Source organism: Helobdella robusta, assembly GCF_000326865.2.
Source record: "Helobdella robusta unplaced genomic scaffold HELROscaffold_2, whole genome shotgun sequence".
Lineage (NCBI taxonomy): Eukaryota > Metazoa > Annelida > Clitellata > Rhynchobdellida > Glossiphoniidae > Helobdella > Helobdella robusta.
Window position 1 is genome coordinate 4,241,869 of NW_008704083.1, and position 22,432 is coordinate 4,264,300.

The window sequence follows — 22,432 nt, forward strand, 5'->3', positions numbered from 1 at the left end:
ACATACATACATACATACATACATACATACATACATACATACATACATACATACATACATACATACATACATACATACATACATACATACATACATACATACATACATACATACATACATACATACATACATACATACATACATACATACATACATACATACATACATACATACATACATACATACATACATACATACATACATACATACATACATACATACATACATACATACATACATACATACATACATACATACATACATACATACATACATACATACATACATACATACATACATACATACATACATACATACATACATACATACATACATACATACATACATACATACATACATACATACATACATACATACATACATACATACATACATACATACATACATACATACATACATACATACATACATACATACATACATACATACATACATACATACATACATACATACATACATACATAGTAGGTACGTTCATACACACACACGCACACACACACACGCACACACACACACACACGATTATACATGCAAACAGACTCTTACACAGGCACCCATCAGATCATCCATCCATCTATATATTCATTCATCTGTCTTTCGTCCATCTACTACTCATCAAATATTCATGATGTTCTATTCTACATTGTGTGAAATGTTACATTGAAAATGTTCTTTTATATTTTATTATGTTTTTGCGTTCATATACCCATCTATACTCAAATACAAAAACTTGTATGCCTGGTAAAGCTACGAATGTGTTAGTTAGCATCTACAACGTATTGTCGCAAATGCTAGCAACGTTGTTGTTGCCAACATGTGGAAGTAGTTAAATACATGCAGTTGAATTATTTTAATAATCTTCAACGCATTGGTTCCCATCATCATTGTTATTATCTCAGGAACGTTGAACTGCAGACAAAATTATTGTTAACATTTTCTTTATTGCAGACACTCCGGCGCCATACTCCAGCGCAAACATTCATCATCATCTGATCTCTCTGTGGACAGCCTGGAGGACAAAACCAACGACAGCTCGGATATCCTACCTACCTGCTCGTTGGCCGCTAAGTTAAGAGGTTAGCTGGCATATTAATTATCACGTTAATTAATTCGAAAGTTTTTTCAATAAAATTTATGGTGCAAATAACAAGCCCGAGCTTTCTACCGAGACACTTATCAACTTCCTACACAGCCATTTAACACAACGTTTTGCAAAGCATTTTTAACTTAAGGCAAGTCTAATTTTTATATTAATGCAAAAGTTTCAATTCTCAAAATATTTTGTTAAGCACATAACTGCACGACTGATATAAAAAAAATGGACTAACTGAATTGGGGTTTTTGCACTAGACGTTGTTTTGTGTATTCCTATCGACCTTCCAACATGCATGTAGTTCTATCCTGTTGCATGCATGGGTTGACAAGATATCCATTTAATTAGATAATTAATAAATAAATAGATTAATAAATTAATTTATTATTACTACTATTATTTATTCTTTTAATTTGAGAGATATAATATTTTGGAGGCATAGGAATAACTGTTTTGTTGGGTTATGTTATGTCATGTTATGTAATTTTTTCAAGACAATGCCACAGTTTTAGTTCAAAATATAAAATTCGGTATAAAAATATTTTATTTGATCTCACTATGAAATTTGAAGTAAGGGTCTGACAGTTGATTTTTGGTTAAATGGTTTAAATGATGTTATACATTAGATATATTACACAATAACAGAAAGTTGCAAGTTAATGCATTTGCTAATTTTTACTTTTAATAATGACGTTAGTTATTTTATAAAAAACAAAATTAAAATCGTCCTACCTATTTAAAATCGTTTAAAAACATCAATTCTACATGAGAATTTTTTTTAACTTTCTTGCGTTTCCTGTAAGAACTGCGTTGTATTGTTTTCTACAAAACTTAGTATGGAATATTAGTTAATACGGTACGTTACCACTAATACAGGCGGCTCTTTCCGCATATCAAAACCGAAACAACCTGACGAAACGCCACCGACACCGCCGTCAAACTCCAAAGAACCCCGCCCTTTGTTGCCTTTGTTTAAAAATCCTCTGCCCGTCTTCGGCAGCTTTCTTCGGCGAGATCGGCGTACAAACAACGAACCCACCAAGGTACTGTCGGAGAATCACTCGCCTTCAAAAAAAGTCCGTATCTGTTAGATTATTGTTATTATTAATTTTATTCTTCTTTTTCCTATTATTATTGATTCAAATTTAGATAGCTTATATTTACGATCTCAAAAAGGCTTCGATAGCATTCGAACTGAGTCAGCGTGCGTTAATTACAAGGCGAAAATGTTACCCAATTTGCCACTTCTGAAACTTTCTGCTTAGGTTATTAACGGTGTTTTTTGTGGTGCAGTTAATACGTTGAAAGTAATTGCACGGGTGAATTTATAAATTTCAAATTTAGAATAATTGGTATTGGCGTCAATTCATTTCATGTGCATCTGACAATGAACCTCACGTACACTTCACCATCAATGCACTCGATGTATTTAGTAAAACATTAACCACCCTGTAATGTGACATCCAACCTTTTTGTGCTGACTGGAATTGCAATTAAATTGCGACACAGTCAAACGCTAACATGCTGATATTAAATAACACGTAAACAATTGACAACAGAAACCCGAAGTGAAAAGCGGCCAGACGGAGTCTGCATTGAGATCATCGTGGAGACACGGCATAGCTCATTGGTTGCACTTAACAAGAACATCTAACCTCATAACAAATAGCAACAGCGTTAACAACAACAGCAATAAAAACAACAACAACAGCAACAGCAGGGCGGCAAAACATCATCAAGTCCGGATGCACCAGGTAGGACTAATTTTCGCATGTATGAAGTTTAATTTATTTTATAAACAGTGCGTTTTTAAGCTGTCGGTTCTGTTATTTGTTGTTGTGTGCTAACATTTAACTAAGACACATGGCAGTATTCATCAAAATAATGCTTTCATTGGTTTTCTGTTCATCCATACATGGCTTAAATTATTCTAAATTCATACTATCTACGTTACAATTTACTGTAATATGTAGTCTTTACAAATATGATTACAGTTGTTATAATACTGCAATGTGTTTATTGATTTCGCAAGGGACGCATTCCAACAAACACACACACCATGCATCACTTAATGATGTTCCGATCAGAACCTCAGCAGAAACATACACGATACAATTTGATTGACAGGTGAACTCGAACAACACCGCCCCCATGTGCATCACCCTCATAAGCAATCATGGTAGAAAAAGTAGTCTTACAATAACAAACAATATCATCACCAAGACTTCTCCCGGTTTTTATGGGAAGCTGAATGAAAAATCATTCGAACGAATACCGATCGTACAAAAGCAATCGGACCACTTCAGACAGCAGCAGCAGTCGTTATATCAGCAACCACAAATGCAACACAATAGTTAGAACAGTTTTTAAATAGCATGTCGACTCAAATTTTTACTGAAATTTTAATAAATCCTTTACCTGAATTGTTTACAGTTAGATATTATAATATCATAATAAGCCAAACTTTACTGAACAAACAGCTAATCAAAATGATTAAAAAATAATTTGTCCCCTAAATCAGGTAAATTATTGAGCATCACTCATGATTTAATAGAGGCAGCTGAATCTCTCGTTTCAACGACGGCAACCACAACAACTTCAACGACGACATTATTTTACAACATTCCATCAACACTATCAACAATAAACAACACAACATCAACAACAACAACAACCACAACACCGCAAAATTGCAGACTAAACAACAACAATGACGATAACAACAACGGCAACAACAACTACAGCAACAGCAGAGAATGTTCTATGAGGCGGTTGGAACTGAGCAGACGAGCAACTGGATGGGAGGAATGTCCGAAATGCATGGACGCCAATCATTCCTCTGATGAGGTAACATCTCCCTTTTAAATAAATCACCTACCTGTAGTCGTCCTGCTTTATATTCTTCAAAATCTAATCTTGTATCGCAACAATTTTATAGGTAAATAATTTTTGTATGCTATATTCCAAAATCGATACAGGTATGTGTAGAGGATCACACCTGTACCTCCAAACAAATAGATTCTATTTTCACAATAAACAAGACAGAAATGAGCAAATTTTTTTGTTGATGAACGTGTAGTTCCATAGTTCCAATTGTTTTTTCCTGGAAATTATCTTTCCTATATTTGTGGAAGGTTTGCAATGAAACATTGCTGATTGGACAGGAGACATTGGAGAAGAGTTTTGTACGCGTGAAATAAATTATAACGAGGTACATGCACGAATGATACATGCATGCAATTATTTTCTATTGTTGAATTGCGTTAATGCAATTCTCTCGGCACTATTATCTGATCAGATGCCTTCATTAAAACATTTCGTTAACAATTTTTTTTTCACATACCTAATTTCTTAAAGAAAGTTTATCGTAGACGGACGATCAGCTGATGTTGGAAACAAGTTAAAGAAAACACTTGTGCAAGTTGTTTCCATTTGCAATAAAACCAAAACCGATCACAATATTAAAAACGTAATGAACTTTCTAAGACAATCTCAAAAAATAAAAGTAAAATTTATTTGAAACCGCCTAAATTTATTTAAAAAAGTATTATTAGAACATTTTAAATCAGGACCATATTAGAATTTTAAAAAAAGAAGAAATTTCAGTTTTATAAATATAAAAAAAATTTTATTTCATGGAAAACAGCTCAAAATAATTTAATTGACTTGAAAAATGAACATGTTTGTCTTATAAAATTGTTAAGCCGACAAAACTATACGTAATTTTTCTTACAAAGCTATTATCAAAAATTTATAATTTCATAATTTTTTCTTTGCAAACTCTGTCAACACTAACAACACATTAACATTTCCAAACCCTGCAGAGTCCAATGCTGGCGACGATGGACAACTGCACAAGTCTGGCTTCCACGTTGGGCTCGTCAATACCATGCCTCCTGGCCAACAACATCACTTCAGCAGAGAGTTGGCCGGCATCGTAGAAAGGAGGAATGCGTGCAAGTTGATGAGGATGATTGAAGTAAAAATTTCGAATGAAAATCGGCTGTTCAATTTGAAGCCTTCAATTTTCAGCAAAATCCGGATCTACGAAATTGCGTTCCGTAAATAAAAACTTGTAACAAAACGCAAATTTTTTTATTACAGTACAAAAATTTATTGTTTGCGTGTTATAAACTTCAATTGTGCAGATCAAGTTGCAAATTAGTCTGAGGATGATAAGGTTGCAAAAACATATCAGTTATTAATTTCAATAATTAATTTTGAAAGTTTATTGGTCGTTTCAGAATTTCATTTTATTTATGAGGCAACTATCATGCTGAAAGATTTTTAATTATTTGCGAGTAAACATGTCCAGCGACGAAACCTGGCTGATGAATGATAGATAATTTGATGGCAACACAGAATCAACATTGACGTTGCATACAAATGACAAACACGCATACACGTAACAAATAAAGATTACAAAACAACACACGATGTAATTGTTGTTTCGAACCACCCAACCAATCATTTCTCGACTTGGTCGACATTCAAATGCCTTAACAACGGCTGCACACTGGAGACATCGGAAAGATGATTGAAAAGAAAAACATTAGGCCATAATTTTTATGAACATATTGCATTCCATTGTTTTTAATGTTAAAATGTCACCTGAAACAAAAAGTTCCAACCAAAAAGATTGTTTCTATTTCTTTCTTAATTTTTTTATAAATTTCTTATTAATATATATATATATATATATATATATATATATATATATATATAATGTGCGTGGTTTTTGTTTATGTTAACAAATTTTAATCAGCTGTGTTGATAACCTTTTGATGAATAATTTTTAACTTTTGCAATTTTTTAGAAGTACTAATAGAGAGTAATAAAGGTTTTCTTTCTTATTTGTTTAATGAGAAGTCGTTAAGAAGCAGACGGACAGATTGATTTTGAAGTGATAAATTTCTTGCTCATTGTGTTTTTATTAGTGTCAACCACCCACCCCACCCATGCACGTTCTCGTTCATTGCGCACCACCAGACAGACGCATCTCCACACATGTACATAATATAATATTTGCAAGCAAGCACACGAGATGAACACAGGACACATGAATTCATCATGTGGATAATAATCCTCACCTGGTGTAAAGTTTTTCTAATTTTTTAAAATTATTCTTTTTCATTTAAAAAAATATTCGTTATTATTCCTTTTTTCAAACATTTTTCAAACGTTGCAACAAAATTTTATACTCTAGGCTAGTTGTTTTAAGATGGCGCAAAATAAGCTCACCGTGCGTGAATTTCTGATTTAAAATTCTTCATTTCAATATTATCACAAGAGAGGTGTCCAAACTACCAAGCATTTTTTTGAACGTTGTCACTCATTTGTCGTTGCAATTCAAATATTTCGATCAATCCACCATCGTGTAAGCGCTGATGGAAAAATTGAACTTTTGAATTAATTAAACGAACAATCGTTTGATTAACTAACTACTTAACGGACTCAATCAATTTTGTCTGCGGTTTCTCATTTTGATAATTTAAATTTCTATTAGACATTTGTTAATGGATCTAAAGCATAGTCCGTCCTAACGTGCAATTAACATGAATTATTTGCCGTTTTATGTTCCTTCAAGAGACAATCCCAAGAGTTTCATTAGTTTTCGATCAGTTAAACATTTCTTAGATTATTTCCATTATTTTACGCTAGTTTATTTGTTAATTTATCAATCGACCAATGGGGAATACATGATTTGTATTGTAATGACGTTACATGAACAATGTTGTAATATGTATATTAGGCACTTCTTTAGTTCTTATCATCTAATTTGTTGTTTCGTTTTTATTCTGTGATATTTAACACATTACAATATTAATGAATTTTTAAATTTGTTTGTGATTTTTATATAATTTTCATTTTCTTTATTTCACCCTTTCGGAAGGCTGTTGAAACCATGTGGCAAAAAATGATGCTGGTTTGTAAAAAATTGATGGCTCTACTTGAAAAACGGAAAAATAAATAAGGAATATATGCTTGATTAAACAGTAACGAAATTAATATTATGCTTTCAATGCAATTCAAACTGAACATCATTCGACACTGCATTAAACCAAAATAAACCTGCCAAATTATAGAATTATTTGAATTATAAAGGGTTATTTATAATGGAACATATTTAGAAGTGAATTTGTTATTAGATTCATTGTTTTGTTGCATATTTAATTTTGTTTGATGTTCGTATTTAACATCTTTATCAATCATCGGTGTATATTAAAAGTCGTCAAGCTGAACCTTCGTTTGCACACAATCGTAGTTCCTTTCAAGCGATTAACCTACCTACCAAATTATTACGCAACAATTTTTTGGCGAAACGCCTCACCGTTACGAGGCTCATTTAAAATTTAATAAGAATCCATCCGATTTTGGCACATTTCATCATTCGAATCGAACATTCGAAAAGAAAATTATTCTATACAAAACCTTAAGCAACGTTCCAATTCACATTTATTATTATTATTTAAAATTTATTTGAAAGAATTGGTAACAACTTGAAAAAACGCTCGCAGTCACCGTGACAAATAATAAATTTATTCAATTAGCTTGAAAGCGTCAGGAAGTAACAATAGAAAGAAGATGCACAGGTGGAAGTCGCTTTCGTTCCGATCGATTCAGAAGACGAAGTCAAGATCCATACGCACACGCTAAAAGCGAAGACCATCTCCTGAACTAAAAAAAAAAAAACTGAAGAACGATAACTTCTGTGCATCGATATATTAAAACGTGGATGGCAAATACGAGAATGAAGCGTTTAGTTGTCTTAATGTCCATGTGTATCGACGTCAAATGAATAAAAACGATATGTAATTGTAATAAATTATTTAATATCACTATTTTATAAGAAACCATTAACCATTACTCAACTGAGTCATCAAAACCAAACCAAATCCATGCAGGTCATCCTATAACACTTTAAGCAGTATTCCAATTTAGAAAAATAAATCTTCAAATTGCGATACAAATAACCTAGCAAATATACAGCAATCTACTCCAAATAAGTACAAACGTTATAACGCTAATGAATTAAGATAGTTAAAATAATATGACGCAGAATTCTCCAAATTTATTTCTATCCGTGTTGCCTTTTCTATTGTGAACTTAACTGGAGAACATAGGAAACAAATTTAATTAAATTGAGTAGCACTGACATAACAACGACCCATTCGTTACAATTGGTGCCTGGAACATCAAAACATACATGCAACATGACGGAGCAAACGTTCCCAGTTATTATTACTATTAATATTATTCAACATTCAGGTCAATTCCTAAATTCAAGCCAATGTTCCCATTCCCACATCCATAAAATACGCAACTTGTGTTACTAACGAATGAAGCTGCGTGTCCACTGATAGGACTTGAATTAATTAACAAATTCCGACCAATGTCGTATTACATTTTTTATCGTATCAAAAAAGTTAATGTGTGCAAATAAGCGCAAATTCACGAGTCAATTTAATTAAACGTTCTGTACATCTAGATTTAAAAACAAATTCAAACATTAAACAAGCTGCTTTTTTCATAATAACGGTAAAATGACGCCTATAAAACAATAAAATTGGAAATCGCTACAGTATATGCAGGCGTGCATGCACTGAATTCAGTTCAAATATATAAATTTGATAAAATAACACCAGTTGAGCTTTTTTGACTAAAATAAAACAGGGAATTCATTGTAAAAATCAGCTAATCGATTCTAATAATTTCAGATGTTCAAATGGTTAGTGCTAATGTTGTTGTTGGTTGTCGGTTTCGATAAAAACGATGGAGGAATATCTGTGAAAGCAAGAATCAAAAGCCTGAATTAAATTAACGTTTGCTACATCATCAGCAAAACTCTATGTTACTACTTAAGATCTTTGTACCAAAATAAATTATCAAACCATCAAACCTGCAGTGTAAGTATAGCCATGAGCAGCAAACGTTGCTTTTTTAGCAGCCTGAACGGCAGCCAGTTCAGCGGCACATAAGGACCTTTGTATGCCGGTGCGACCTCGAGGACGCGAGAGCACCGAGCCTTTCGGTCGGCCCCGCTTCTTTAAAGGAGGATTAACAGCTGGGGAATCAGAAAAATGTATCAAAATTCATTGCTCTTGAAAAAACAACAAAAATGAAATAATGTTGCGTAACATTAACAAAACAATATTAATTAAGAAACTTATTTAAGCCAAAAAAAACTGGCTAAATGTGTGACCACATCCAATTTTGAAAACATTTTCCTTCTTAAGAATTTCACTTGAATGTTAGATTTGCAATTATTTTGTAATCTATTTTCATTTTTACAGTGTTAAAATGCAACATCAGATCCAATCAACCAACTGCTAATACTGAAGTTATATATCATACAACAAACATATTTATTAAACACCTAACAACGACAATAAAACGTGATATTGAACGGATTGAATAACAAATATGAATGACGTGATGCATCAGAGAATTACTAACATGTGAGTGTAGTATAAGGTAACTGGTGAGGATCGTCGACAACCAACATTGTTGAGTCAGAGCTCTCTTCTTCAATGACACTTTCAGATTGTGGTATGTCAAAACTTGTGCACGAAATCTGTAAAACAAATTCAGTCAACGTAGGTTACAACTCCAATTCAAAACTTCGAAACCCAAAGTTCATCACCCTACTAAAAATCATTATTACAGCTCCTTTAATGAAAAATGCAAATCAATCCGGAAATAAGAAACGCAAATATTAATACGATTAATAAGGTTAAACCAAATGAAGTTTGATACTACTTGAGGCATTTAACAGTCAACTTCCTGATAGAAAGTCCATTATGAAAAGTCGCTACCACGTCATCACTCGGACAGAAAAACGAACAAAAGATGATTTTATAAGAGCAAGTAAATAAGAAAGGAATACAGTTAGATACAATACAAATTTATCAACAAAAACAATATCATTCTGCAATTTGAAGACAAAACCACTATGTCCGTTGGATTTATGGTAAGGTGGAAGTCATATGAAAGCAATTTTCAGCTGTTCCACAAATTTAACAACGTGAATAACTATTACATTATCAACTATCAAAAATCTCGTTAAGATGTATTCACCCCAAACTGAACCGAGATTTTCAAGGTATTTTTAAAATTTTAGAAGAGATTAACACTGAAGGTCCGCATGTTTAAGATCCGATACTGTTAAAACACACACAAACCAATGTATAAAAAGAGATATACGAATTTGGATAATTATAATAAAATGATTAAATAGCTAGGAAAGAAAGATAAAAATATATCAACTGTTGAAAAGTAAAAATTATAAAACTGGGTGAAAATAGCTGAGGTCCAAGTAAAGTGGAATAAAGAAAGATGACATTCAAATAAGCTGAAATTGAAGAGATACTGACTCTGACATACTAACTTGATTAACTGGTAAAAATGTTGAGAAAAAAAAGAACATAAGTGAAAGTAGATGAGCACGCTTCCACAGCACCGCCAAAAGATGATTGTAAAAAGTTGGTAGTATGGAAAAAACTGAAGTACCCATTAAAACGAACCTCGCTACGAGGACTTGCTGGCATGGAAACAAATGAACTGGCACTCATCATAGAGGTATCGTCCGTTAATTGTGGAGTTGCATTTGTCGATCTCGGTGCATGTGCCACTGAAATGTTAGCAGCCTTTTTAATTTTATTGGATTTAATTTTGTTGTCTCCTTCACCCTCCTTATCACTTCTGCCAACGACGGATACTTCGTTTGGGGGGATTATTTTCTTGGGCCTCCCTGGTCTGCCTCTCGTCCTTTTTTTCTGTTGCTGTAATGATTTGATAAGAAATATATATTGGACTCCATACAATGGGTATTGCTGGTTTTAACATCTACATCTTCAAATTTGACCAAAATCTAAAATTTAGCAGTATATCCCAAAGATTTAACATTTATTATTGTGTTATTGGTTGCTAGCTGCTATTATAAAAAATCTTAATATGAAATCACGTTTTAAAGAAGTGTTGGACATTTTTTAAGAGAATGAAAAAAAATAGACAATGCAAACTTGAAGACTGTTGATTGAAGAGTGCGAGGAATTGCTACTGCCTTCCTTCGTCATACCACCACACCTGGCTTCAGATTTTGAAGCAGCTAATGATCAGAATAACAATAATTTTGACTTTTTGAAAGAACACTAATCAACAAAAATTTTGTTTGATTGAATAAAAGTGATTTGATTTGATTTTTGAATAAAAATGCATTTTATTATGCTAATGTTTTGGTAGCCAGTCTTCTTAACAAAGTTATCAGTTTTAGAACGTTGCATGCATCTCATGATTAACAAGATGAAATAAACTAATTTCCACGGAATATTTCAACAACGATTTTAAATTTGAGATTGTTTCATCATAATAATTTGTAGACTAACATTGCCTGTCCATGTCGTCATCATCCAGTAGCAACGTTACAACTTCTTTTGGTTTCAGCACATCTGGTGCAAAATTCCCACCACTTATAACCATCCTTTGAATCTGCAACGTTCATTTTTATATATTGCCACTAACCACAAACCATCTATCATTACAGAACTTATTTTGAACTGCGATTGAAAACTACCACATCAGCATAATTTGATATTATTTTAAATGTATTAGGTTCAATTTCCAATCCTACTTTAATATTTTAATATTGACAACATGATAGCTTCAATAAAAAGTTCTAGATATAAAATGTCTGTCAACCGTGAACCTTACCTCACTCTTTTCAAGAGCTCTTTGTAGAATCCTCTCCTCGATGGTGCCTTCACAGATCAGCCTGTACACTGTGACCTGTTTTGTTTGACCCAACCGATGTGCCCTGTCCATGGCTTGTTGGTCCACCGTCGGGTTCCAATCACTGTCGTAAAATATCACCTGTTCGTGGATAATTGTTAGATATGTAGGTCACTTACCATTAAGCTTTTCAACTGAAAAATCAGCTCCCAATTATTGTTCATATATACTCTCTCAAATAGATAAAAATAAAAATACAGCCACCGTTAAGTAGTATCTCTCATTCAAAGCATTAGAATTTTTGTCAGTGTGATTACTTTTGTTCAGAGTTTAAAACAACTGAAAAGTATAAAAATATAAAAAAGAATGAAATTACAAAAAATGATTGATAGTAAGTAATCTAGTTATACTTTTAAGAATAACACATTAACAAGACTAACAGTATCGGCAGCTGTCAAATTGATACCCAATCCGCCAGCTCTTGTGCTCAACAAAAATGCAAAGATGTCCTCCCGAGATTGAAAGTCAGCCACCATGTCTCGTCTTTCTGATATCTTCGACGATCCATCCAATCGGATGTAGGTGTGACGTCTGTGCCAGAGAAATTCCTGGTTATAATAATAATAATATAATAATAACAACATAATAGACTGTTATACATCTGGCATGTAAATATATATAGCAATAATTTTACTGATAACAAACAAGAAAAAAATACTATCTTCAGGCAAAATTTGAAGAGCAAATATTGTCTGAAATGATCATCACCACACATTTAACAGGCACATATGTTGGTATAAAAAAAATGAATAAAAAATAATGCTGTCTAAGTAATTATGACCAACCTCGAGTAAGTCGATCATCCGAGTCATTTGTGAGTATATTAAAACTCTGTGGTTGTTCATCTTTAGTTCTGTCAGCAGTTTATCTAGAACCTGCAACTTGCCGGCATCTCTTATCAAAGTTTCTTTACCTACAAATAAAAGAATGTTGATGAAAAACATGAAAAATTGAAAAAAAAACACTTTTTTTTATATTAAGCTAGCATTAATAGTTTAAAAAAAACTATGATAAAACCAAAACCAAAAGATAAAAATACTTATTCAAAATAGGTATAGTATTTATTGAAACAGTGAAAAGTTATCAAAAAATTGAAACAAATCATTTAAGTAACTAATAACAAAGTAAGGACTTACTTGGTATGGATATTTTGGAGTATCCTTGAGGTTGAGGTGTCGATCCCATCAAACCGCCAGGAGCAGAGGTGTTAACAAAGATGTCATTTAGAAATTCAGAGCTAAGTTGTGGCAGGCCATTCCATAAGATGTTATATTGCTGTCGATTGTAGCAAGCATCCACATTCCTCATCTGGTGATACTGTGACGATCGATCAACAGCATACCAGGTTTGAGAGCCAGTGCTCAAAACCTTTTGGAAATTATACGAACATCTCATTTTAATCCTTTACTCACGTCCTATAAATAAGAGAATAACTATATGGACAAAAGATATCAGAATTAAAAAAAAAACTGAACCATTTGAAAAAAGTAAAAAAGTCTTTTATTTCTATGCTGATGAATAATTAATACTGGAATAGACAAAAACTGATAAAGCAGGTCTTAGTAAACTACAACTCCATCATACATTCCTTAAAAGTTGAAGACAGACAGCTAACAGGAGCTAAAGTACCAAAAGTGAAAAAAAGACAAAAGTTATAAGAAAAAAGTAAAAATTATAAAAAAGACCTTGTGGACATTGATGAAGAGAAATGATGGAATGTAGGTTGGTACCAAGAGACGAGTGTAGGACTTTCGACTCCTCAATATAATGTTATCGTTGTTGTTTGACGATTGACTTTCATTGTCATCCTTCAATACAAAAAACAATATCACAGCTTAAAAATGGAGTTTGATTCAACGTCATGTAATAATAATATAATAATGTAATGTAAATAATATCTCATGTCATGTAATGTCATGAAGAAACCTTAATTTCGTAAATCACATTAACATGCAATTAACAAATATAGCTAACATAACAACCAAACACCTTGATATTAGAATATAAGAGCCGAGTTTCATTAAAATAGTTATATTATGTCAAATAAGCTCTAAAAAAAGTTTCATTTAAAGTGAAAAATAAGGTTTTAAAAGGTCATACGGTTGATATGATGTCAACAACTTCCTCATCCATATCATCGTCTCTTGGTAGCTCAGATATGGAAAAAATTGGCCTACGAATATCACAGTCACTGCTGAGAGTATTATCGCCGACATCTCTCAGAGTAGCGTAACTAGAAGTTGCAAGGTTGTTCCTTCTGGCACTCATCTTATTCCTGGCTCTCAACTTGCGATGTTCGGGTGTTTCCCTGGTGAAGTGGATGACGTTATCACAGTGTGCGTAGATGGAATTGATGGGGGACGTGAAACAAAGATTGAGAAGATGTGGCGAGAACTGAAGTGAAGCTGAAGACGTCGCCATGTTCAATTCAATGAAGAACAATGAAGACGATGATGAAGCATTAGGAACTGTCCTGCAGAAATATGATGATTAATTTGAGAAATGAACATTTTTTAAAATGGTCAACAACGTCAATTAAAAAATGGTATGGTACAAATAGTATATGAAGCCAATATTACCCAATATCACAGATGAATCTTCGATAGTGCAAAACCGAATGTATTTTCAATAGAAGCAAATAGTGGTGCCACCTGATGGAGTATATGTTTGGAAGAACATTGTCAATGAAAATAACTAATATCTTACATCACTATCTCCAACCAACAAATTGATAGGCGATCTCAATACTACCAAGAAAACTGAAGGACAATCTAATGGTTCAGTCAAAAAATAACCTGGCAAAGAAGCCCATCCTATGTAAAGCTGTTAGATCTGCAGGTGACATGTTCATGAACCTCGTGAATGAAAAGCAGCTCCTTACATGTTTATCTGATGATTATTAAAAAATTTTAAATTTTTTTAATTCATAAAGTAGTTCTAGACACAAGCCGCCACAAATTAATGATTGATAAAATAAATAATTGTCATCTTTGTCAGTGATTGACAAAAAGTTTGATATCCATTTGTAATCTGCATCCACACAACATCCATCCACAAATAAATTTTTAAAATTGTCAGCACCTTTTGATTTGTTAAAAAGTGACCTATGAATGTGAAGGCAATCAAAAATAGTCATCTTCTTCTTCAGCCAGTCTTTGTTACTTGACAATGACTCAGCATAAGCTGCAAAAATGAATTAAATTAAATAAATAAATGAATGATGTCAATTATTAACAAATAAATAAATTTAAATGAATGACTACCAGTGTTTCAAACTCAAAGGCAAAAAAGTATACAGACCCTCCCTGTACATAAGTTTGGGCATTTGGTAGGCTGGAATGCAAATGAAGAGTGGAGATTTCACCTCTCGTCTTTCAAACAGTTCTGGGTGATTGCACACCTGATGATGTCCAATTTACAAATGAAATAGAAACTATTAAAGAAATGGAAAACAAACTAATATAAAATATATACAAAATGAATCGAGCAACATCATTACATAACATTAACCCAACACAAGTTCTAAACTTAATTAAGATACAAAGATCAAAATACTAAGAAGCAATAGTGGACTAATTTTTTACAACAGTGATTCCAGCACAACAAACTTTTCTCAGTTGCATAACAATGTTCATGAGATTACTGGCCAATGTTCCAGATGAAGGTAGCGAAGATGAGGAGGAGGACTGGAGAAGATCATCAATTGATATCTTGTTCTTTATTGCTCTGTATAGCAACTTCTGTCTGTTCGTCAACGGACATGCCAACTTTATCTCAATCTGGCCATTCACCGACAAATTAATTAATTAATATTATCAAAAGTCAACCAAATAAAAAATTTAACTAGTGCTATTTTATGTCCATCAATTAGAATAATAACTGGACATTATACTAAGTCAACCAAAAAAAATTAATAAATTAAAAAAAAATCTTAGATTATAATTTATAAACCTTGTCTGATAGTTCATTTTCTACATCCTTCTTCACTCTTCTCAACATAAATGGCTTCAAAATCATATGGAGTCGGCTTAGCTGAGCTAAAATTAAATGTTGTGTAAGAGAATTTATATAAAATTCAACATCAAAATAGCGAAGGGCATTTTACATTTAAAATTAAACACACACACAACACAAAACATATCCATAAATGTACATCACAGATTCAGCGAAATAGATCGGAGTTATTTTTTAGACCAGCATGGTCAGACCAGACCAGAAACTACATACATATTATTATTATTTTTCAGCATTTCTGGAATTATTCAAAAAAACATGAAAACATAGTTTAAAGGAATGATGGAATATCTATGAATGTCCATCGAAAAATTGGCAACACCATTGCAATATCAAAAATCGACAGAATGACAATTCAATGAAAAAATTAATTAAGCATGCGCAATATTGAAGAACAAACTCGATAGAAATTATTTGTGCCTTTTTTACCAAATAACTCTGACTTAATGGAAAAAATTATGCATATGAGCAACAAAAGCTACCATTGATGCAAATAATTTTAGAGGGATATCTCTTCGGCTTGTGTTGAAAAAAATTTTGTCATCAATTGTGGGAGATAAAAGTAGGTCATTCATTCATTCTTGGTCCTGAAAGTAAGAGGTGCAAAACAAACATAACAGTGTATGAACAGGAATTAACAATATTAACTGTATTCTCAAGTTACTGAACTTTCAAATTCTTCATGGCAAAAAATTAAGCAAAAATTTGATAATTAAACTTAGAGATCATAATTAAATGTAAAGGCGTTTTACAAGGGGATCGATCCAAGGTCATTGCTCACATTCAATTTATAACGTTAATGAGAACACTCCAAAACCCAATGAACTTGATTGAGGTGTATGGGAGGGGATAAGACAACAGATGTAGCTGATATACTATTAATCTATGTGTGTAATAACTATGTATGTAATAACTACATTCAGCTAACGAAACATTGGCAGTTCATAATTTTTTGTTGTTATATTATAAATACTTTTTTGAAAGCACTTCTGAGAAATTTTTTAATTTGCACTTCATAAATTTATCATTAATATTAATTACCAACCATACAACTGGATGAGCCAATTAAAGAGATAAAAACAATTTTATAATTTGTTAAAAACAAAAAATGACTTGTGTCAAGCGACGACTGCTTCTCCACGTGACTCTCAATGTCTTTTGAAAACCATTCATTGAACTCTTCATGAGAATCAAACAAAGTTGGCATGATGAAGTGCAGCAGAGACCACAACTGAATAGATGGATGGATGAAGGCATGCAATAAATTGACGTCTCAATAAAATGCTCAAAAAATTAACAGATAAACAAATTGAGCCAGTTATAAATAGTAATGAAACAATTAAAAATTCACAAATGACAGACACAGTTCAATATTAAAATCTGACAAGGACAAATATAGACGCCAGAATCTTGAGCATAAAAACCAGACCTCGGCCATGCTGTTTTGTATAGGAGTGCCTGTTAAGAGTAGTCTGTTGCGACATTTGAAGACCAACAAACTCTTCCATCGAGAACTGAAAAGGTTATTGATCACTTCATTTACACCAAATCATTTAAAAACAATTAATGACGTCTAGAAAAAATATATCTAATTAATGAAATTAGCTGATGAACAATGTTAATCCATCAATCAATCAGAAGTTTGTACCAATATCAATTGATCTTTTGATGATGAACAATTGAGCCACCAAATAACCAATGTACAAACCTGTTGGAGCTTTTGATAGCCTGAGCTTCATCTAGAATCATGTAGTGCCAGTTTATTTGTTGAAAGTACTTTGAGTCTTGCACAACCAACTGATAACTTGTTATGACCACATGAAATGCTGATTCCTTGTCTGTTGTTTGTTATTATGTAATTGTATTACTGCATTCTACTATCGTACATTGATAGGTGAACAGCAAGCAAACACTTGTTACCTTCTTACAAAAATATTTTATGCATAAACAGTAAATAAAAAATAATCAAAATTTGCTAGACTTAATAACTAAAAATTAACTTAAAAAACTTAATAAAAAATGTAGCAACTAACAATTGACGTAGTTAGGATGTTTTTTGTTACTTGATCCACTCCAAAATTTCCTCAGCACCTTTCTGTCCTGTGTACTCCCCCAATATGGAATCACCTTTGTTTTGTGAGCAAAATATATTCATGTCCATGTGTTCGGATTAAAATTTGTAATTTAACTTTGAAATAGTGTGAAATAACTTTATTTTTTAAGTGATTAATTATAAATTTTTGAGCAATGTATAAATCGGTTAGTTAGAAAATAAATTAAATTTCATTAAGCAATTTAAAAGAAACTAACTTTGAAATCTGGCACAAATCTAGTGACTTCTTGTTGCCAGTTATGCAGAGTTGAAGCAGGGGCTATTATAAGGAATGGACCCCAAATACCATGGCTCTTTTGAAAATATGGAAAAATTGGAATTTAAACATACAAACTAACTGACTCTATTATTGCGATATTACAACATTCTCTTGAGCAACAGAGCATCAACTAATTAATCAGAGAAACCACCAACTAACCTCAGACAAATGAGCTAGAAAGGCAATACTCTGTACAGTCTTGCCAAGTCCCATCTCATCAGCCAAAATACCATTGATGCCCTGATCATACAAGTTGGCTAACCAATTCATTCCCTGTGAATGGTTAGTTAGGAAGTTAGTTTAGAAGTCAGTGATGCATTGAATATGAGAAATTCATAAATACACCAATGCCATAAATCAATAGAATTAATTAGCTAACAAATAGCGGTACTGCACAGTTGCATGTACTCATACACTACATATACTGCTTATCTGTACAATTGGATTGACCTTGAGTTGGTAGCTCTTGAGACGACCTTTGAATATTTCAGGCTGATTCCATTCATGGTTCATTGATGAAGGATCTGAATAGGCATCATCTGTTTGTGCAACGTTTGTTAGCAATCAATTAGATAACTATTAATGGCTAAAGTTCATGTTAACAAATATGTTTATTCAATTACATTTATTTATATTAATCATATCTATGTGAACCCAATTCATTAAAGTTATTTATCTGCAACAAACAAGATCAAAATTAACTACGTAAATTGATTAAAACAACACAATGAAGTTTGCAGTCAACAACAAATTTTGAAAATTACCAGAGTTTTTGAATTCCATCTTGTTTCTCAACCCGTTATCAAATTCTTTTTTCTGAAAATAATGAACTACTAGTTCTAAAACTTAAGTAAGTTTATATAGACTCTATGCATATCACAATATCAGGTTACATCTTAATTTTGTAAAAAAAAGAAAAATAAACCTGAGTTAATTTAAAATAAAATAAACCAATGCTATAACACATCCAAGTTACAACATGACTTCATGACAATTTGTTGTTTTAATATATCAGTTCGCACCTTGCTTATTTGATCATCGATGGCTGTTTTGACATTTTTACAGGCCAAGCGCTTCATAATTTCGCTATCTGTAAATCATCAGTCGTATAGAAACAGTAGTGTCAAGCATTGCAAGATAACTGTCGTGATCAACTTTTTAACATTCATTTGAACGATAATTAACATGTTGTTAATTTAAATTAAAAATAATCCAACCTTAAATATAATAATCTAAACCAATATTACAAATAAATTTATTACTAAGACAAACCAATGTTTTTTAATTTTCACCAAACAAATTTTTAATTTATTTCTGAAGCAAGATGTAGATTAATGGATATTAGACAAGCACCACTTAAACCATGAAGCAATTTAAATAATGCAAAAATAAGGCAATCCTAAAAATATTGAGATAAAAATTTAAGAGAGTATTCTGACCAAAGTGAGAGGTTATATTCTTCAATCACCAATGTACAGTTAGATTAAATAATTTGGTGCCAGGATGAATGACATCCACCAATAATTAGTAATTATAGCAAAAGAACTAAATAGCAAATGAAGGAAGAGAAAACCATAATCATCGTCGGTGCTCCTCCTTACAAAGCCACCATTGATGGGAACAAGTTTATTTGTTGAATCATCTTCATCGAAATTCTTCAAGATATCTTCATAATGAACAACATCATGAGCAACACCAGCAACATCACAAGCGTTTACACCATTTAAGGTCTGGTTTGACAACTTCTTGGCCATAAAATGAGCATATAGTTCGGTTTGGGTGATGAGGAAATTTAATTTTCTCTGCTGCCTTTTCATCTTATATGAAAAAATTGAACAAATTATGCTAATTGAATTATATATTTAAAAACAATTTTAAGATGACAAATGTTTAAAAAATGGAATCAAATGGTTGATTTCTAACCTCAAGCATTTCCATATCCACTTTTTTCTGCTCCAAAGCTTCTTTTTCTGCCTTCTTCCTATGTTCCTTCTCAACTTTTTCAAACCTTTTCCAATACGCCAGCATTTCCTTTCCAAGTCGTTTGATTCTTGAGGCAGCATCTCTTGATAATTTTTGTGATGCAAGTGCCAACTTTCTGGATTCCTTCTGACACTCCTTCGACAACTGGCAAATTTTCAAAAACAAATATCACATAAATGATTACTGTTGTTCAGCATTTACAGAGTACCAAAAAATACGCAACAAGAAATTTTCTAATGCATCTTGAAATGAACAAAAAAATTTATTTAAACCTTTTTAAGCTGAGCAAGATTATCCTTCCTTATGATGGCTTTGTGCTTCTGAAACTGTTGCATGATTTTTATTTATAATATATTTTTTAAAAGCAGAATAACCAGATCTGTAATCTAACTAAAAATATTAACAAAAACAATAATAGTAATATCTATAATAAAAATAATAAAAAAAATGTATATATGTGGGAGTGTACATTTGTGTGTGTGTGTGTGTGTGTGTGTGTGTGTGTGTGTGTGTGTGTGTGTGTGTGTGTAATAAAAGTGCAAAACAATTTAACCTTGGGTATTTCTTTTTTGGCAATCAACATCCACATTTTCTTCCTTTTGGCCATCATGGCTTCATTTGAAAAAGTTTTTTTGAAGTTGGACTTGCTACCTGTGGAATTGTTTGCTGAAGAAGTGATTGGGTAGTTGTTGTTGCTATCAGAGTTCAAAGAATTATGTTTGCTGCTGGTGACATGCATATGTTGTTGACCCTGATGATCCACAGTGCTCGTCATTGATGACAGATACTCGTCATCGTCATCATCTGAGGAAGACTCCTTATGAAACAAATTGAAACTCACTAAAAACAGTATTTTATCAATTTCCAATTTTAAATATTCGTTTATTAATTTATATTTTATTCCAAGACCTGTTTTTATATCTAAATTAGCTCCATTCAACTATGCATGCACACTGCACATATTATGTTTACATCAAATAAATATGATTTGAGTATTTATTTATTTAACCTGTTTAACGAATTCAGACAGCTGTGGATGCTTCATCAACTTCAGCCTTCTATCCCCTGGCAATTTTAAAATGTAAAAAAATAATACAAAGTGAATGATTTGTCAATCAATTATGGAGTAAATAAAATACAAATTTGACAAAACAATCAAACCAAACCTAAGCCGTTAATGCTCCTTGCATCATCGTGGGATGTTTTAATTTTGCTAGAAGTTCCTTGTGTGTTGTGCATGTCAAGGGAGAAATGGACATCCTTCTGACCATGGCCAGCAGTGACAAAGTTTGAACTATAGTGCATGAACTTCTTGCGTGTCTGTTTGTAATTTAATTATTGATGGCATTTATTGAGATTGAATCTTAAATTTATTTCCAGCCCCATCCACTGCCCTCAGGTGCAAAGACAAAGTACAACTTTTTAACATAGAGCCAGTCCAACTCTTGCAATTAATTAATTTAATAATTAGACTAATTCCATTCTACAAATATTATTAATAAAGTATTTATTCAGTGGCATTGTTCTAAAAGACAAATTTTACTTATCTTTCAAATAATCCAACAATCTCAGTACATTTCAAAACTATCCTAGTTTAGCATAAGCTATAATAATGTTTGGGAGGTATGTTGTGAAATAATGAAGAAAATAGTGGATTAAAAATTGAACAAAAATGTGATGAATAAAATTTACTTGCAGACTATGCCTTCTGCACCTTTCTTGGAACTTCTTATGATAAGAATGCTCTTTCAAGAGTCGTTTGATGCGGGCACAACTACTTTCCAGTGAATGTTTGTTACTGACATCATCATCGTCGTCACTACATGTGTCACCTGATAAGACTTCCTTTCATAAGCAAACAAAAAATATTTTGTGAGCAGTAAAAAATTAATTTGTGAGCATTAAAATTTTTCAACAGAAATTAAAATGATGGCCTTATCATTTTAACCCATATAAAGAACTTATCGCTAGAAATATAAATCCCTAAGCTATTAATAGCCTTATATTACTAACAATCAAAAAATAATGATTAATGAATACAAATTAAACTGATTAGCAGAGAAAAATAAATAAAGATAAGACAAAGATATATCAATTGAAAATTTTAGTGTTAACTAAAGTAATATACCTTAATCCACATTTTAGATGAATGAAGGTGAAC

General features: G+C 32.2%; 3 protein-coding genes across 3 annotated transcripts in view; 1 reads left to right on the forward strand and 2 right to left on the reverse strand.

The window, feature by feature from the left end:
* Nucleotides 1-7,356, forward strand: part of HELRODRAFT_188296 (hypothetical protein) — a gene marked incomplete at its 5' end in the record, with an annotated part of 8,626 nt that extends 1,270 nt beyond the window's left edge. Inside the window, 7 exons of the mRNA XM_009017317.1 lie at nt 992-1,097; nt 1,991-2,190; nt 2,674-2,868; nt 3,242-3,467; nt 3,636-3,961; nt 4,053-4,092; nt 4,939-7,356. Of these exons, the coding sequence (XP_009015565.1) occupies nt 992-1,097; nt 1,991-2,190; nt 2,674-2,868; nt 3,242-3,467; nt 3,636-3,961; nt 4,053-4,092; nt 4,939-5,183 (1,338 nt within the window). The 3' untranslated portion in view covers nt 5,184-7,356. The remainder of the gene's footprint in view (nt 1-991; nt 1,098-1,990; nt 2,191-2,673; nt 2,869-3,241; nt 3,468-3,635; nt 3,962-4,052; nt 4,093-4,938) is intronic.
* A 1,157-nt stretch (nt 7,357-8,513) lies between these two features.
* On the reverse strand, nt 8,514-18,801 carry HELRODRAFT_106049 (hypothetical protein; the record flags this gene model as incomplete). Its single annotated transcript, XM_009017318.1, has 24 exons — nt 8,514-8,899; nt 9,015-9,179; nt 9,572-9,689; nt 10,639-10,896; nt 11,137-11,204; nt 11,500-11,602; nt 11,825-11,983; nt 12,283-12,450; nt 12,688-12,815; nt 13,039-13,292; nt 14,190-14,370; nt 14,492-14,553; nt 14,698-14,791; nt 14,984-15,085; nt 15,203-15,302; nt 15,511-15,681; nt 15,854-15,939; nt 17,030-17,147; nt 17,346-17,430; nt 17,625-17,754; nt 17,980-18,043; nt 18,227-18,322; nt 18,448-18,561; nt 18,739-18,801. The coding sequence occupies 24 exons, from the start codon at nt 18,799-18,801 to the stop codon at nt 8,829-8,831; spliced, it is 2,958 nt and encodes a 985-aa protein (XP_009015566.1). The 3' UTR covers nt 8,514-8,828.
* A 251-nt stretch (nt 18,802-19,052) lies between these two features.
* On the reverse strand, nt 19,053-22,411 carry HELRODRAFT_188298 (hypothetical protein; the record flags this gene model as incomplete). The annotated part of the gene is made up of 10 exons (XM_009017319.1): nt 19,053-19,104; nt 19,311-19,378; nt 19,862-20,105; nt 20,212-20,415; nt 20,544-20,597; nt 20,825-21,088; nt 21,281-21,336; nt 21,438-21,591; nt 21,964-22,116; nt 22,400-22,411. Coding segments are annotated over 10 exons (1,260 nt in total), but the record flags the coding sequence as incomplete, so codon positions are not given.
* Between the last annotated feature and the right edge of the window lie 21 nt (nt 22,412-22,432).